The 12,333-nt window shown below is 52.1% G+C and overlaps 5 protein-coding genes across 5 annotated transcripts; all 5 read right to left on the minus strand.

The window, feature by feature from the left end:
• Position 1: 1 nt before the first annotated feature.
• On the minus strand, positions 2-1,460 carry DSM5745_00416 (epoxide hydrolase family protein; the record flags this gene model as incomplete). Its single annotated transcript, XM_026742432.1, has 6 exons — positions 2-163; positions 231-521; positions 574-759; positions 812-1,022; positions 1,095-1,393; positions 1,437-1,460. 6 exons carry the CDS (start codon positions 1,458-1,460, stop codon positions 2-4), a joined length of 1,173 nt encoding a protein of 390 aa, XP_026608277.1.
• A 246-nt stretch (positions 1,461-1,706) lies between these two features.
• On the minus strand, positions 1,707-2,942 carry DSM5745_00417 (uncharacterized protein; the record flags this gene model as incomplete). Its single annotated transcript, XM_026742433.1, has 1 exon — positions 1,707-2,942. The coding sequence occupies one exon, from the start codon at positions 2,940-2,942 to the stop codon at positions 1,707-1,709; it is 1,236 nt and encodes a 411-aa protein (XP_026608278.1).
• A 753-nt stretch (positions 2,943-3,695) lies between these two features.
• DSM5745_00418 (uncharacterized protein) lies at positions 3,696-5,049 on the minus strand (the record flags this gene model as incomplete). Its single annotated transcript, XM_026742434.1, has 2 exons — positions 3,696-4,868; positions 4,933-5,049. 2 exons carry the CDS (start codon positions 5,047-5,049, stop codon positions 3,696-3,698), a joined length of 1,290 nt encoding a protein of 429 aa, XP_026608279.1.
• A 1,684-nt stretch (positions 5,050-6,733) lies between these two features.
• DSM5745_00419 (uncharacterized protein) lies at positions 6,734-8,032 on the minus strand (the record flags this gene model as incomplete). The annotated part of the gene is made up of 1 exon (XM_026742435.1): positions 6,734-8,032. The coding sequence occupies one exon, from the start codon at positions 8,030-8,032 to the stop codon at positions 6,734-6,736; it is 1,299 nt and encodes a 432-aa protein (XP_026608280.1).
• Positions 8,033-8,588: 556 nt separating this feature from the next.
• Positions 8,589-10,635, minus strand: DSM5745_00420 (uncharacterized protein; the record flags this gene model as incomplete). The annotated part of the gene is made up of 8 exons (XM_026742436.1): positions 8,589-9,098; positions 9,161-9,219; positions 9,275-9,333; positions 9,394-9,574; positions 9,638-9,874; positions 9,932-10,043; positions 10,124-10,336; positions 10,405-10,635. 8 exons carry the CDS (start codon positions 10,633-10,635, stop codon positions 8,589-8,591), a joined length of 1,602 nt encoding a protein of 533 aa, XP_026608281.1.
• Positions 10,636-12,333: the final 1,698 nt, after the last annotated feature.

Below are 12,333 nucleotides of genomic sequence, written 5' to 3' on the forward strand. Positions count from 1 at the left end.
TCTACGAACCAAAGACCGGCCCATCCCGCGCATAGAATTCAGCCACATCATCGACCAGCTCCTGCGGCCTCTCCCACGCAGCAAAGTGTCCGCCGCTGCTATGTTGTCTCCAGAATTTGATGTTACAGTTCTCTTCCATCCACTCGCGCGGGGATATCCAGAGCTGACACGCAATTAGCAAGAGCGCCTTTTCATGGGGGTAGCCTGGGGCTGTAATAAAGCGTACTCACCTCCTTCGGAAACACCGACCCCCCAACGGGCTGCTTAATGTACCGCCCGAGCATACTGTTCGGATTCTCATTCAGCACCGCCGCAGCCTCCTTATATATCTGCATTGCGGCGCTCGGACTGCCTTGGTAGTGGATAAGCACCCAGTGGATGAGCTCGTCAGGTGTCCAGGGGTATCTGTCCGTCCAGGCGTGGAGTTTGCCGACGAACCACGCAAGCAGCGCAACTGGAGAGTCGTGGAATGCGTAGCCGAGTGTTACGGGCTTTGTCTCTTGAATGCGCTGGTACCCTCTCTGCAAATGCGCGTAAGTAAATAGAAGTAGTGTATAGTGAGAGATGGCTTACCTCGTTGGTCGCGAACCACTCAGTCCGCTCCATGTTCTTCTGTTCTTGCTCGCTATACTCGCTTTTAGGCTTCTCTTTGAGATGGTCCGGTGGCAGCGCGAGGAACATGTTGATGTGGATGGCTTGGACGGATTCAGGGAAGTTGAGGGCCATGTACCGCACGATCGAAGAGCCCCAGTCGCCGCCCTAAAAGATCAGCAAGCATTCACATACAAAAAAACTGGACTTGAGCATTTACCTGGCAGACATATTTCTCATAGCCCAGTTTCTTCATCAACCCAGCAAAGCACTCCGCATGCTGCTTGAGAGCGAATCCGCGCTTCTTGGAGTACGAGCTGAACCCATATCCGGGAAGCGAAGGAGCCACAACATGGAAAGCCTGCTTGGTGCTATCTCCTGGCTCCGTCAAGAGCGGGATGATCTTGAGCGCTTCGAAGAATGAGCCGGGCCTGGACGGTGATCAGTATCTGACACCGATACACAGACGAGGCAAGAATCGGAAAGGAGAAGCAAAAACATACCACCCATGAACGAAAAGCAATGGAACCGCATCCTTCCTGGATGAGCGATGATGAAGGAAATGTAAATCAATGTCCTCAAACCCTTGTACTGAAACTGGGGTCTTGAAATGGTGGAATGTGTTGAGAAATGCTTCGTATTTGCGCCAGTCGTACTCATCGCGCCAGTATTCTACTAGCTGTTTGAGAGACTCATGTCCGATCTCCAGGTCGTTCCATTCGACCTCGCCCATGCCGTCGTCCAGACGGGCATAGCGCAGCTTGATCTTGATCTCTTCAAGAAGGGAGTCGGGGAGGTGTACCTAGTTTGTTAGTCAGGGTGTAGGCTAAAGGTTGATGACTTACAGTAAATGGGGTAACATCAGCCATGGTCGTAGGAATGCTTTTCTCAGGGGCAAGTGTGTTGATTGAATTTCGCTCCTTATAGTGGCGATGACAAAGGAACCATGGGCGGATGATGTACTTCGCACGTAGCTTGAGTGGGACCAGACACTTGCTCTTCATTCATTGGAGTTAAATACAGTCTAGTATGTCCACGCTTGCTCCTTCCTCGCAGCTTGTCCTATCACCTTCCATATATTCTCCTCAATCTGCGTCCCTCTAACAACAACGCCATCAGCACTCCGCATCCCAATCAAGAACATCCGGCCAAATCCATCTATACCCACCCTTATACTTTCCTTCAGCCTTTTCTTCCGTCTTTTCGTCCGTCTGCGAAATGGCCTGCGAAATGGCAGAGCGCCAAAGAAGCTTGCGCTTCAGCTGACCATGCAGATCGCGCTCCATCCCATTCACGACGCCATCAGCCAAACCCTCCAGTGAAAAGTGATAGGCGGTATTAATCTCCGTGATAAGGCGCTCGAATATATCGAGCATGCGGTCTACATGGATTGCACGAGGTTCCCCGGCGAGCCGAGCGGCGGGGGTGGGCTTGTTGCTGTTGAAGAAATGGGACAGCGCAAGACGGTACAGTCTGAAGTTGAGGAACATCCATGGGGATGAGAGATCAAGAGGCGGTGTCACGCTCAGGTGTCGGACATTGCGCAGTCGACAGAAAGGCAACATGACGACTTCATGGTTATACAGTGTGCGGCGGAATCCGAAATGGAATTTGGTCTCGCTTACTAGCTTCTCGAGCCAGGGAGGACTAGAATCAGGCAAAGGCTTGCGAAGGTTGAGGCTGATTCGACCCCGGCCAGAAATCCTGCAACCGTGCCAGCCTGTGCTCTTGGATTCGTTATCTCCTGGTCCATTGGGGTCCTTGGAGTGCAACATGAGAACCAGGCTTTCGACCGATCCCACTCGTCCAAGCATGTCAACGAGTTTATTTATCCTGTCCCAGAGAATTATCAGTCCCGCTTTCGCGCTAGCGGGTTCATTTCCGCTGCGTTGTTCGTCTGGAAAACTAGTTGCTGGAGGCGCGTAGATATGGATGGTCGTCTGTGCAAGGCCGAAAGGGAGGCGTGAAATCCACTCGCAGACAGCACCAGCGCCGTCAAAGTCGAAGAGTTCCCGACGTAGGGAGACCCCAGGGATACGGATGCGGCCACCGCGTGCGTCTGCCAGCGGGCGAATGTCGATCTCGATCTGGCGGGCTTTGAAAATGTCTGGATTTTCGTAAAGTGCAGCCTGGCAGTCGGACTCTGAGTCAAAGAACTGCTCAGCTGCAGGCGCTGACTTTGTATTGTCTCCGAACAACGTCTCCAATCGAACATTCAGTAGGATCAATAGAAGGATAACGTGAAGAAGAACGGACCAAGTAAGAAAGCCTTTGAGGAAGTAGTCCATTCGGTTAGATAACCGGGTGGCGCAAGTAAGAAAGCATTTGAAGTAACCCATTGGGTTCGACATGGCTGTGGTGGAGGAAGTAAACGGCGAAGAAAGCAGAACCGGTTGGATCAGGTATGATGAGAAAACAGAAGGGAAGAATAAGAAGGACGAGAGAAAAGACTGACAATATATCCTAGGTAGATCAAAGTCCTTTTGTCTTATTGAGGCTACTTAGCAGGGTAGATATATCAAAGGTATGTATATGGATGTTTGCTTGAGACTGAAAGGACTATGATGGCTGGCCCAGTCACCAAAAGAGACACCGACTGGTCAAAGAAGAGCAAACATTCTCAATGGAAGGGCTAGTGCACCCCAAAGCTGGACTTCTTTCTACATCGTGCATAGGGTACACTTTGATATTGTGTCTAAAGACGCATAGAATACCCAGGCACCAGGAGCCGCCCGCGCCAGGCAGAGCCATCTCACAGACCTACAGTATGACCAAGCCGGCTTCATCTGGAGGTTCTCTGTATGCACGGAGTGAACCATGAGTCCAAGGAAGAGAAGCAAGGTGGGTTGAGGTTATCCTAGATGTGGTACGGACTGGACAGAAGGATATGCCAATTTGTTATTTGATGACTTCCTCCGTCTCCTCTTGTAGTAGTGCATATCTGAGCCTACCCAAGATGAAGAAGAAGTACTGACACTAACTCAAAAATATGAAACGCAACATATGAAAAAGGGAAGAAATGAGGCCTGGAAAAGAAAAGAAATGTCGATGGCCAGATAGACAGAGTGGACCACTCGTCTCTTTGGTTTCTCACCAACTCAACCTCAATGATTCTGAACATCGCTATCCAAACCAAGCACAAAACCAGGCCAAGTCCACTGAACGCCATCACCATACTGCGCATCGAGATCCATCGAGAGACGAAGGTACTCCGGTTCCAAAAAATGCTCGCAGCGCCACTTGCGCCCGGACTCGCCTTGGTCGATCATATCCATCGCAGAGCGGTAGAAGACCTCCGTTTCCGCGATAAAGAGGGGGAGGATTCGCAGGACTTTTTTGACTTCAGTAGAACGGGGATGGGCAGGGTTGTTGAAAAAGTGACGCATCGCGACGCGGTGGAAGGACCAGTCCAGCCCTCCTGCGTCGCCATCTAGATCAACTCGCTCATTGCTGGAGACCGAGACGCCGGCGAACGTCACGTCCAGGCGTGTAACATTATCCACCAATTCGCAAAAGGGTAGGAAGACGACCTCGTGATCGAACATCTCGCGGTGGGCTGGGACCAGGAACTTGGCTATGCCCTTGAGCGTGCTGTTCGTGGTGATGGTATACCAGGGATCCTGATTCTTCTGCAGGCTGACGCGGGGCTGGTTGTTGATGACCCATCCTGATGGCAGGCCATTGCGGTTGAGGTCGTCGGACGGGCAGAAGTTGACGATGAGGTTCTCGATATTCTTTACCTTTGACAAGATATTGACGAGCTCGCGGAGGCGGGTCCAGAGGGAGAGTAATCCGCGGGTAGCCTTCTCAGGATCTGACGTTTGCGAGAGACAAGATGGGTAGATGTTGACGATTATGCTGCGGGCAAAAGGGTAGTGGAGGCCCTTGATCCAGGTGTGCATCTTCCCAGTCTTTGGATCAAAGACTGGCTCGTCAACACCGAGCTCCGGAATGCGGATGCGGGGACAATAAAGGCCGGACTTGTCGGGGTGGAAGTCGAATTCGATGGTTAGGCCCTTGTAGAGCATCTTCACGGCTTTGATGTAGACTCCATCGATTGCGCTGAGGATGGCAAGCGGGTCTGGGGCAGCACAAAGCCAAAAAAGCAGGAAATCAGCGAGGCGAAGGACCAGGCTTTCCTCTGTAATATGAGGAGGAGACCGAGGTTGAGGCTTTGGGGAGCTGAGGACCATGGCACAGAGCTCGGGGGAGAGCTTGGAGCGAGGTCCGAGACCACGATCGATATTACGAGGACGCTGGGCGAGGAACGCGATGGACTGCTGCTGTTAGCGAGATATGGCTCTGGTCGTCGGGGGATTGGGGACCTGCCTGGAGCCAGACAACCCCGGCCTGGGAGAGAAGACCAAACAGATAGACCAGAGTACTCGAGAAAGCGCGACAGATGCCGATACTCAGCAGGATGAGCACGGCAAAGACAAGCCACAAGCAGGGCAGCATGATGGCGGAAGAGGAGACGGAGCAAACAAGTGAGGATGGTGGATAGAACCTTGGGAAATGCAGTGATGAAAGAACTTGGATTAAAGCTAGAGAGGATGAAGGGGGAAAGAAAACGGAGATTGAAATCAGGCAGAGAAATCGAATAAATAGTCAGAAGCGCAGCATGCGCTGCTGTGAAGGAGTCTGCCACAGTCTGCCCGCTGCATTCGCTGGGGCATCCGCTGCTGCGGTCACGGGCACTTAGGGCTAGCGGCCTTCCACCCTGATGAACGCTTCCCTGCAGGAAAACAAATCAATCCAAAGATATCATTTCGCTTTGACTAGATTCAGTTAAATGGTTATAACTAGATTAATCTCCTTCGACGTTCTAAGAATTTGGTATTGCCATCCTAGTGCTGGAATAGACTGCCCATCTTACCTAGATCAATCTCGGCCATGGTATGCATGGTAGAAGCACATATATAACCCAGCATAGGAGATATCACAGATTCTTTTTCCGATACATTTCGTCAGACAGAGAATCGAGCTCGTTCCTATCGTTCCCTCGTCGCCGAGATGGCGGCCTATTCGTCAAGTACCATTGTAGGTAGGATCGCTGGTACACAACCATCAAGGGGCTGTCTTCTGCTGCATACTGTACAAGTCTTGAATAAACCAGCACACATGGATACGCCCCCTCATTATGCAAGATGCGGCCGCACTCGAGGTCTCGTCTCTCTTCCCTCCAGCATATTCATCAACCGTAACATCGAGTCCATCGCCGCGCGCGCCCCATTCTCCGCCGTATTATGTATGCGGCCCTGGATTTCTGCGTGAAGCCCGGATTATCTATACAAGAACACCCTGATCCCCTTGTGCTCATACTCAACTGGCTGGCTGGCAGTATCCATGTGGAGCGCCTTACTGGCGCGGTAATCGTGGATGGGGGAGGACAGTCCATGATGGAACCGGGTGGAAGAAGGACAAACCATTACCTCCGGCGACGAGGACAAGAGTTCTGGCGGCCGCCATCATTTTTAGATGGCGGTCTATAGGCATTCCTGGCTAGCCTGGACTCGTGTGTCTGTCCATTTATCGCCAATTGTCACCGTCACCCTGGCCAGGGGCCTTGCAGTGCCACATTGCGCTATCTTTTTAGCCTGTCACAGTGGCACCAACTAGGCCTCGACCAAGTGTGATCCCTGATTCTTTGGTTCCTTTGCCCTGATTTCGGACGTTGCCATTTGGCTGACGATGGATTATGTGGCCCCGACCAAGGCAATTGCCCCTTACAAGGAGTAGATAGAATGGCTGGAGATGGACAGTGCGTCGCAGATAGTATATGCAAGTGCAGTATTTAATGAATAGAGTTTCATCGCCAGAGAAGTTGCCCCGAATGGCTTAGACCTTGGGCAATCTTTACGGACATTAGCAGGTTTCAGACTGAGAAGCATTGAAGAAAGTACCTAGGTAACCCTTGACGGATATAACCAAGATCGGTGTTGACACCAGAGGGGCCAGCGGGACATCCACTAAACCTGCCTTATACAAGAAGTCTCATAGGGCCTATACAACTCAGTCCTAGGACAACTCAGCTTAGAACTGACTACCCCATCCAGAGTACATTTGAAAGAGACAAAGAGCCAGACACGTTGCCACGTTCGTACATAATACCGCTATGATGCATACTGGATCAGCCATCTATTTATTCTTTCATTTCGTCCACCTCACTCTCTTCATCTTCGTCCTGCACCCCAACGCGCGTTTCATCCAGAGCAAAAACAAAATCAGGCCAGGTCCACTTCATTCCTTCCGGAAGCTTCTCCGTCTCGCTCGGATCCTCCACCCGCTGAGCCCGCGCCTTTGCAGAGTTTGGCCTCCAGAGACTTTCCCTTCTGATCTCATGGCGCAATGTAGAGGAGGAGTTGCGCACAGCATACTGGTTAAAGAGATTCGTTTCGGCGATGAGACGGGGGAAGACTTTGAGGACTAGCTCGGCGCGTTTGGAGGGCACACCTCCAGGCGCGTGAAAGAGGTGGCGGAGGGCGATGCGGTGGAATGTCCAGTCCAGGTACTTTGCTTCACTGTCAGGCGTGCATGCGGCGATGTTAAAGTCGGCGCCTGCATAGGTCACGCTCATGTTCTGGACATGGCCCGCCAGCCGAAAAAATGGCAGGAAGAGAACTTCATGGTCGTACATCTCACGCTCAATATCGATCTTCATCCGGGTAATGAACGCCTTGGTTGAACAATGCTCAGGTCGGGACAGTCTTTGCACACTGACCCGGCCTTGTTTCTTGCCTAGATCAACCCATCCTGACCTCTCACTAACAGGGCGGCAGAATGAGAGAGTGAGGCTTCGCAATGTCTTTGCTCGGACCAGTGCGTTGACGATTTTGTTGATGCGGTCCCACAGCAGAACCAATCCGGGGCCAGCATTTTCGCCTTGACGAGTCGTGGTGTCAAACTCGGGTGGGTAGACGTTGACAGTTATACTGGGCGCATTGGCGTAGGGGAGGTCGCGGATCATTTCGCGTATGCTGTCACCGGCTGGACGAAGAGCGCATTCGAAGATGGTCTCCGCGAAGTTGAGTTCACGAATGCGGACATAGGGGCTATCTGTCGTGGTATTGTTTGTAACCGGGCGAATGAAGAACTCAATGTTGAGCTTTCTGTAAAGCTCGTAGCTTGCTTCATTGTATATTGCCTTGCTCGTACGAAGGATGGCAAAAGGATCGGGGTTGGGGTCAGAGTCAACTCCAGCTTCAGGTTCCGGATTGGGCGTAATCCCGAGTCGCTCACGCTGCTTCTGCTCGATGAAGAGGACAAAAAGGGGGTCCGAGGCGCCATCAGGGTGCTCAGAATCGGACGACGTCTCGTTTTCATGGGAGGTGCGTTGAGACCCAAGTGAAGGCACCAGGTAGTTATAGACCATGATGCGCAGTTCGGCGGGGAGCTTGGAGAGGTCACCAAGAACATTGGAACCAGACTGGACGGGGGGCATCTTGATGCTGTGGCATTGTATTAGCAATACTTGTCCTCAGAAGTAGGGTGCTGAGCTCCTTGCCTTGTGAAAGCAGACGGAAAGGAAAGGGAAAAAGTAACCTAAGAACGGTATGAAGAGGCGAGCAGATAGACGAAAGTACAAACAGATTCAGCAAGTTCAAAGCGATAGCAGGACAAGTAAGGCGAGGCAGGACAATATCACAAACAAGATGGCATACGCTGCGCTCAAAAGAGAGTGTTGACAAGCGATGGGAAAGTTAAGGAAAAGGGAGAAATCAAACAGAGGGAGGATGGCAATAAAAAGAGCAGACGAGATGGGCGAAAGAGGGACAAGGCCATGAAATCCAGCGAGAGAGAAGACCAAAGTGAATGCAACCCACACCACGCACAGTGGCCATGGCAGAACATGCATTTTCAGCAGGACAACAGGACAAGAGAAAACCACCGGATTCCACTGTCAAACTTCTACTGAATGAACCAGGTGCTGGTAGATTGTGCTTTCCCTGCAGCCTTTGTTGCCCAGCTCCTGCCTTTCGAGTGAGTCTACTCAGATGCTACGCCCTCCTCAGTCCCTCCCAATCAACACTGGGCCCCGTGAACATCTTCCGTCCACTAACCACCCAGAACAATACAATGATCCCGAAAATCCCTACCACAACAGCAGGGGTATAGTTTGCTGATTCCACGCTCACAGGAAGGCGGGGCGGGAAGCAGACGAAGACACCCAGGACGATGATCCAGAGAATCGAGAAGGCGTTGCAGAAAGTACCGAGGAGGCCGAGATCAAGGTATCGGTGTGGTAGGATGCTGCTATTCTCCATGCTGCTAGTTGTCTGGGCGAGGAGCAGGCGTAGACGGTCAACTAGGAGGATCCCCTGCGGTGCGGCATAGGTGATGTTCAAGAACAAGACAGCGGAGGTGATGATACTGTTGAATGCGGTTGTTGATGCGAGATACAGGAGGCCATAAAGGAGGACGAAGACGAGCGCGGCGGTCGTGGTCCTGACAGGGAATTGCAGCCGGGGATTTATGGTGCTGAAGTAGGGCGAGAAGGGCGTGCCGTTCTTTTAAACATTTGTCAGATGGCTTGGTTGGTTTTTTATGGAAAGGAGCGAGGGGGACATACATCTCTTGCAAACGCCCACGCAATCCGGCCGCTTGTTACCCATTGCGAGGGGAGGCATGCTGTTTAAACTTAGCCAGCAGGCTTGAGATAAATGGGGTATATATGGGAACGTACAGATATAGACGATGAGTATCCACGTAATGAGGAACATGGTGACTGTTCTGCTGCCCGTTCTACACAGCACTCTCGTTAGCTCTGCCTAGCATTTTCCTTAACCTTGAGCGAGGACTCACGCCTGGTAAAGGAGCTCCGCACTCGGAAGTTGCGAATTGACAATCGCCGCCGTATCCGTTGAAAACAACAAAAGAGCAATAAACAGTGGCAGCGTCGTCACGAGACCAATTAGCAGCGTCGACATGATGATTTGGGGTACACGTCGGCCGGGGTTCACCATTTCTTCGGCGATGTGGAGGGCTAGATTGTCATCAGAAATCGCCCTGAACAGTACATGAGGGGCATAGCAGATAGGGTTCTAACCTCCATCCGTCCCGCCAAACGCATACATGGCGTTACAGATCCCCAGCATCCAGGATACTCCAGGTCCCCAGCCCGTTTCGATGCCGGTACCTGGGCTAACGAGGAATGATCCAGGCCGGACGTACTCTTGCATACCGACTGGAATGAAGAGGGTTATCGTCACGCCAACAACGGACATGAGGAGGGTAATTTGACAGATAAACGCCACTTTCTTGGACGCGACGAAGACAGGAATGACTGCGCAATATTAGCTGGGAGTATTGCACTGGGAGATGTAAACTCGCTCGTAATGACCGCTACCGCCACGAAGAACAGATAGATCTGCCACTGCGTTGCCGTGAAGCTCGGGTTGAAGAAATTGATAATGCCTGCTAAGGTCGTTGCGACGAGGGCTATACCGGATGACCTAGGTATATGTTAGTTGTCGATAAGGCCACCGCAGACCGAGAAGAAGAGTGAAGCATACGTAGTAATCCACCAAGCAACAACAGACATCCACCCAATAACATAGCCCGCAAATTTCCTCGACTCTTTCGGGGCAAGTAAAAAGCAAAAGTGATATTGGCCTCCGGATGAAGGAAACGCAGATCCTATCTCCGCGAGTCCGATACTAATAATCGACTGCGCTGAAAAGGCGAGTACGAGCCCGACTATCACCAGTCGCGGGCCGCCGTAGGCCATATTTTGGCCGAAATTGCTCTGCATCGCATGGTCAGAGGGTGATAACCCTGTGGGCACGCAGGGCATTTGGTAGGTAGTAGACGCACCAAGTATCCGACCCATGAGTTCGTAATGGAGAACGCGAGCCCCAGTGCGGAGAGCCAGTTGAACTGCCGACGGAGCTCAGGCTTATGGCCGTTTGCGCGGAGAACGAGGTCGTCTGCGTTGATGGTGCCGGCTCGTGCCTCTTCAAGTCTGCTGGTGGCCATGTATTGGTCCCCGCAGGTGTGGCTAGGTTGGTTCGGTGTGTCCCCTGCTTCCAGTGCTTTGGCAGCCATTGCTCAGTCAGTACGGGCGTGAAATTACTGGTCTGGGCCTGCTTCCGTGCTGCTCAACGATCTTTATATCGACTGCCTGCCGCTCCGCGCCGTCCTACGGCATATGCAGAAGCGGGGGACGACGCAAGGGGGTGTAGGGGTTGTTGTGCAACAGCCGCGATGTGTGATCATACCTTGATTTCTCGAACTCAATAGTGGCTCCATTGGCAGGATGTAGCTTGCGGGATACGGATTATCGCCGGCGTGAGTTCCACCTCCCAGCTACGTCGGTAGGGCTAGAGATTGTAGCCGTGCGTGAGTCGAAAGCATCACAGCTTCGGTGAGATCTGCTCTGTTTTAAGCATCCGTAGAGTGTAGCGCAAAATTAGGATGGATAGGCGAGGCAAGGAGTCCCTGGTCATCGGCCCTGAAGAGTAGGGCCATGTCGCGCTTCGACGACCGGTGAGCGTTTCCATCCCAGGGATGCTCCAGCTTGAGCTCGCTTGCAAGACTCCCCAAACTGGTGATAGTCTCAACCATGCATTCATGAATTATGACGCCTTCTTTTCTCCCAGATCAAGGTTCTCGGTTGTCCAACCATTTGCATCTGGATTTCTCCGACTTCTAATCGCCCCTGTTAATGATACCACGACAGCGAAACCCAATTACCTTCGGATCTGATTTGACATGCGATGCCTTAGCGGGGTAATGCAATAGCCAAGGGCATGATATGCTGCGAGTGTCGTACGGAAAGAGCCGGAAAGAGCGGAAGCCTCGTGCTACACCAATGCCCATTGTGATCTGACGCGCATCATGGATTCCATGCCTGCAGCTGAACGATCTCTACCGATGAAAGGCTGTTCTTATCGGACTAATCGGTTGTTTGATAACTTGATTGATGAAAGCCATAACAGGCCAGATCACGTCGGAGGTTCTAGGGTTCCACTGCCATCGTACAAAAAGCAATGACGAGTTGATTTGCCATGGGAGACACTTCATGAGCTTTGTATTGAGGCAGGCGGACAGCAGCGGATAGGGTAGCACCTATCCGATCTGCAGACCAGGCCATTTGAACTCAAAGCCGGCTACGCATCGTTCAGATATAGAGGGTTCACTCCAGTCTCACGGACCCATAGATCCCACGGCCTGACGACCGACCACTGTCCCATCTGCGTCGTAGGGGACAACTCCTTGTCATGCAGATAGTACAATTCCTCGCCTTCACTCTCACTCGACGGAGCCACGTCAGCAGCGAGTTGCAAAGTAGGAGCGGTCGTTTGCACCCGTACATTCTCTGCCGTTTAGATAGCTCGAACTCGCTTTCCTCGATTTCCTCGATTCTTCCGCCAGCTACGGTAAAACCGTAACCCCGCATCAGCACAATCGCGTAGTAGGGCTTCTCGTCACCTGCGGAGAAGCGCGCCGAGAGATGGGATGTAGCCCTAGCCGTTGGCTTCTAATTAGAAGGTCGCGGACGTCGTCCTCGGCATAAAACCTTGCTATATCGAATTTGGGCACGTGCGTTCCTAAAAATCGAAGTAAATCAGTATGGCTTCTCAGCGACTAGCGAGCAATGAAGCAGTCAAGACAACTCAAATAGAAAGCCCGCCATAAGCACTAGGTAACGGGCGTAGCTCGACGTCTGAACGAACCGTAAGCATGATATAACTCTGTCACCTTCTCTCGGACGCTCGACGATTGGCGCCGCATCGACGACTC

The sequence above is a fragment of the Aspergillus mulundensis genome (genome assembly GCF_003369625.1).
Source record: "Aspergillus mulundensis strain DSM 5745 chromosome Unknown scaffold_0, whole genome shotgun sequence".
Lineage (NCBI taxonomy): Eukaryota > Fungi > Ascomycota > Eurotiomycetes > Eurotiales > Aspergillaceae > Aspergillus > Aspergillus mulundensis.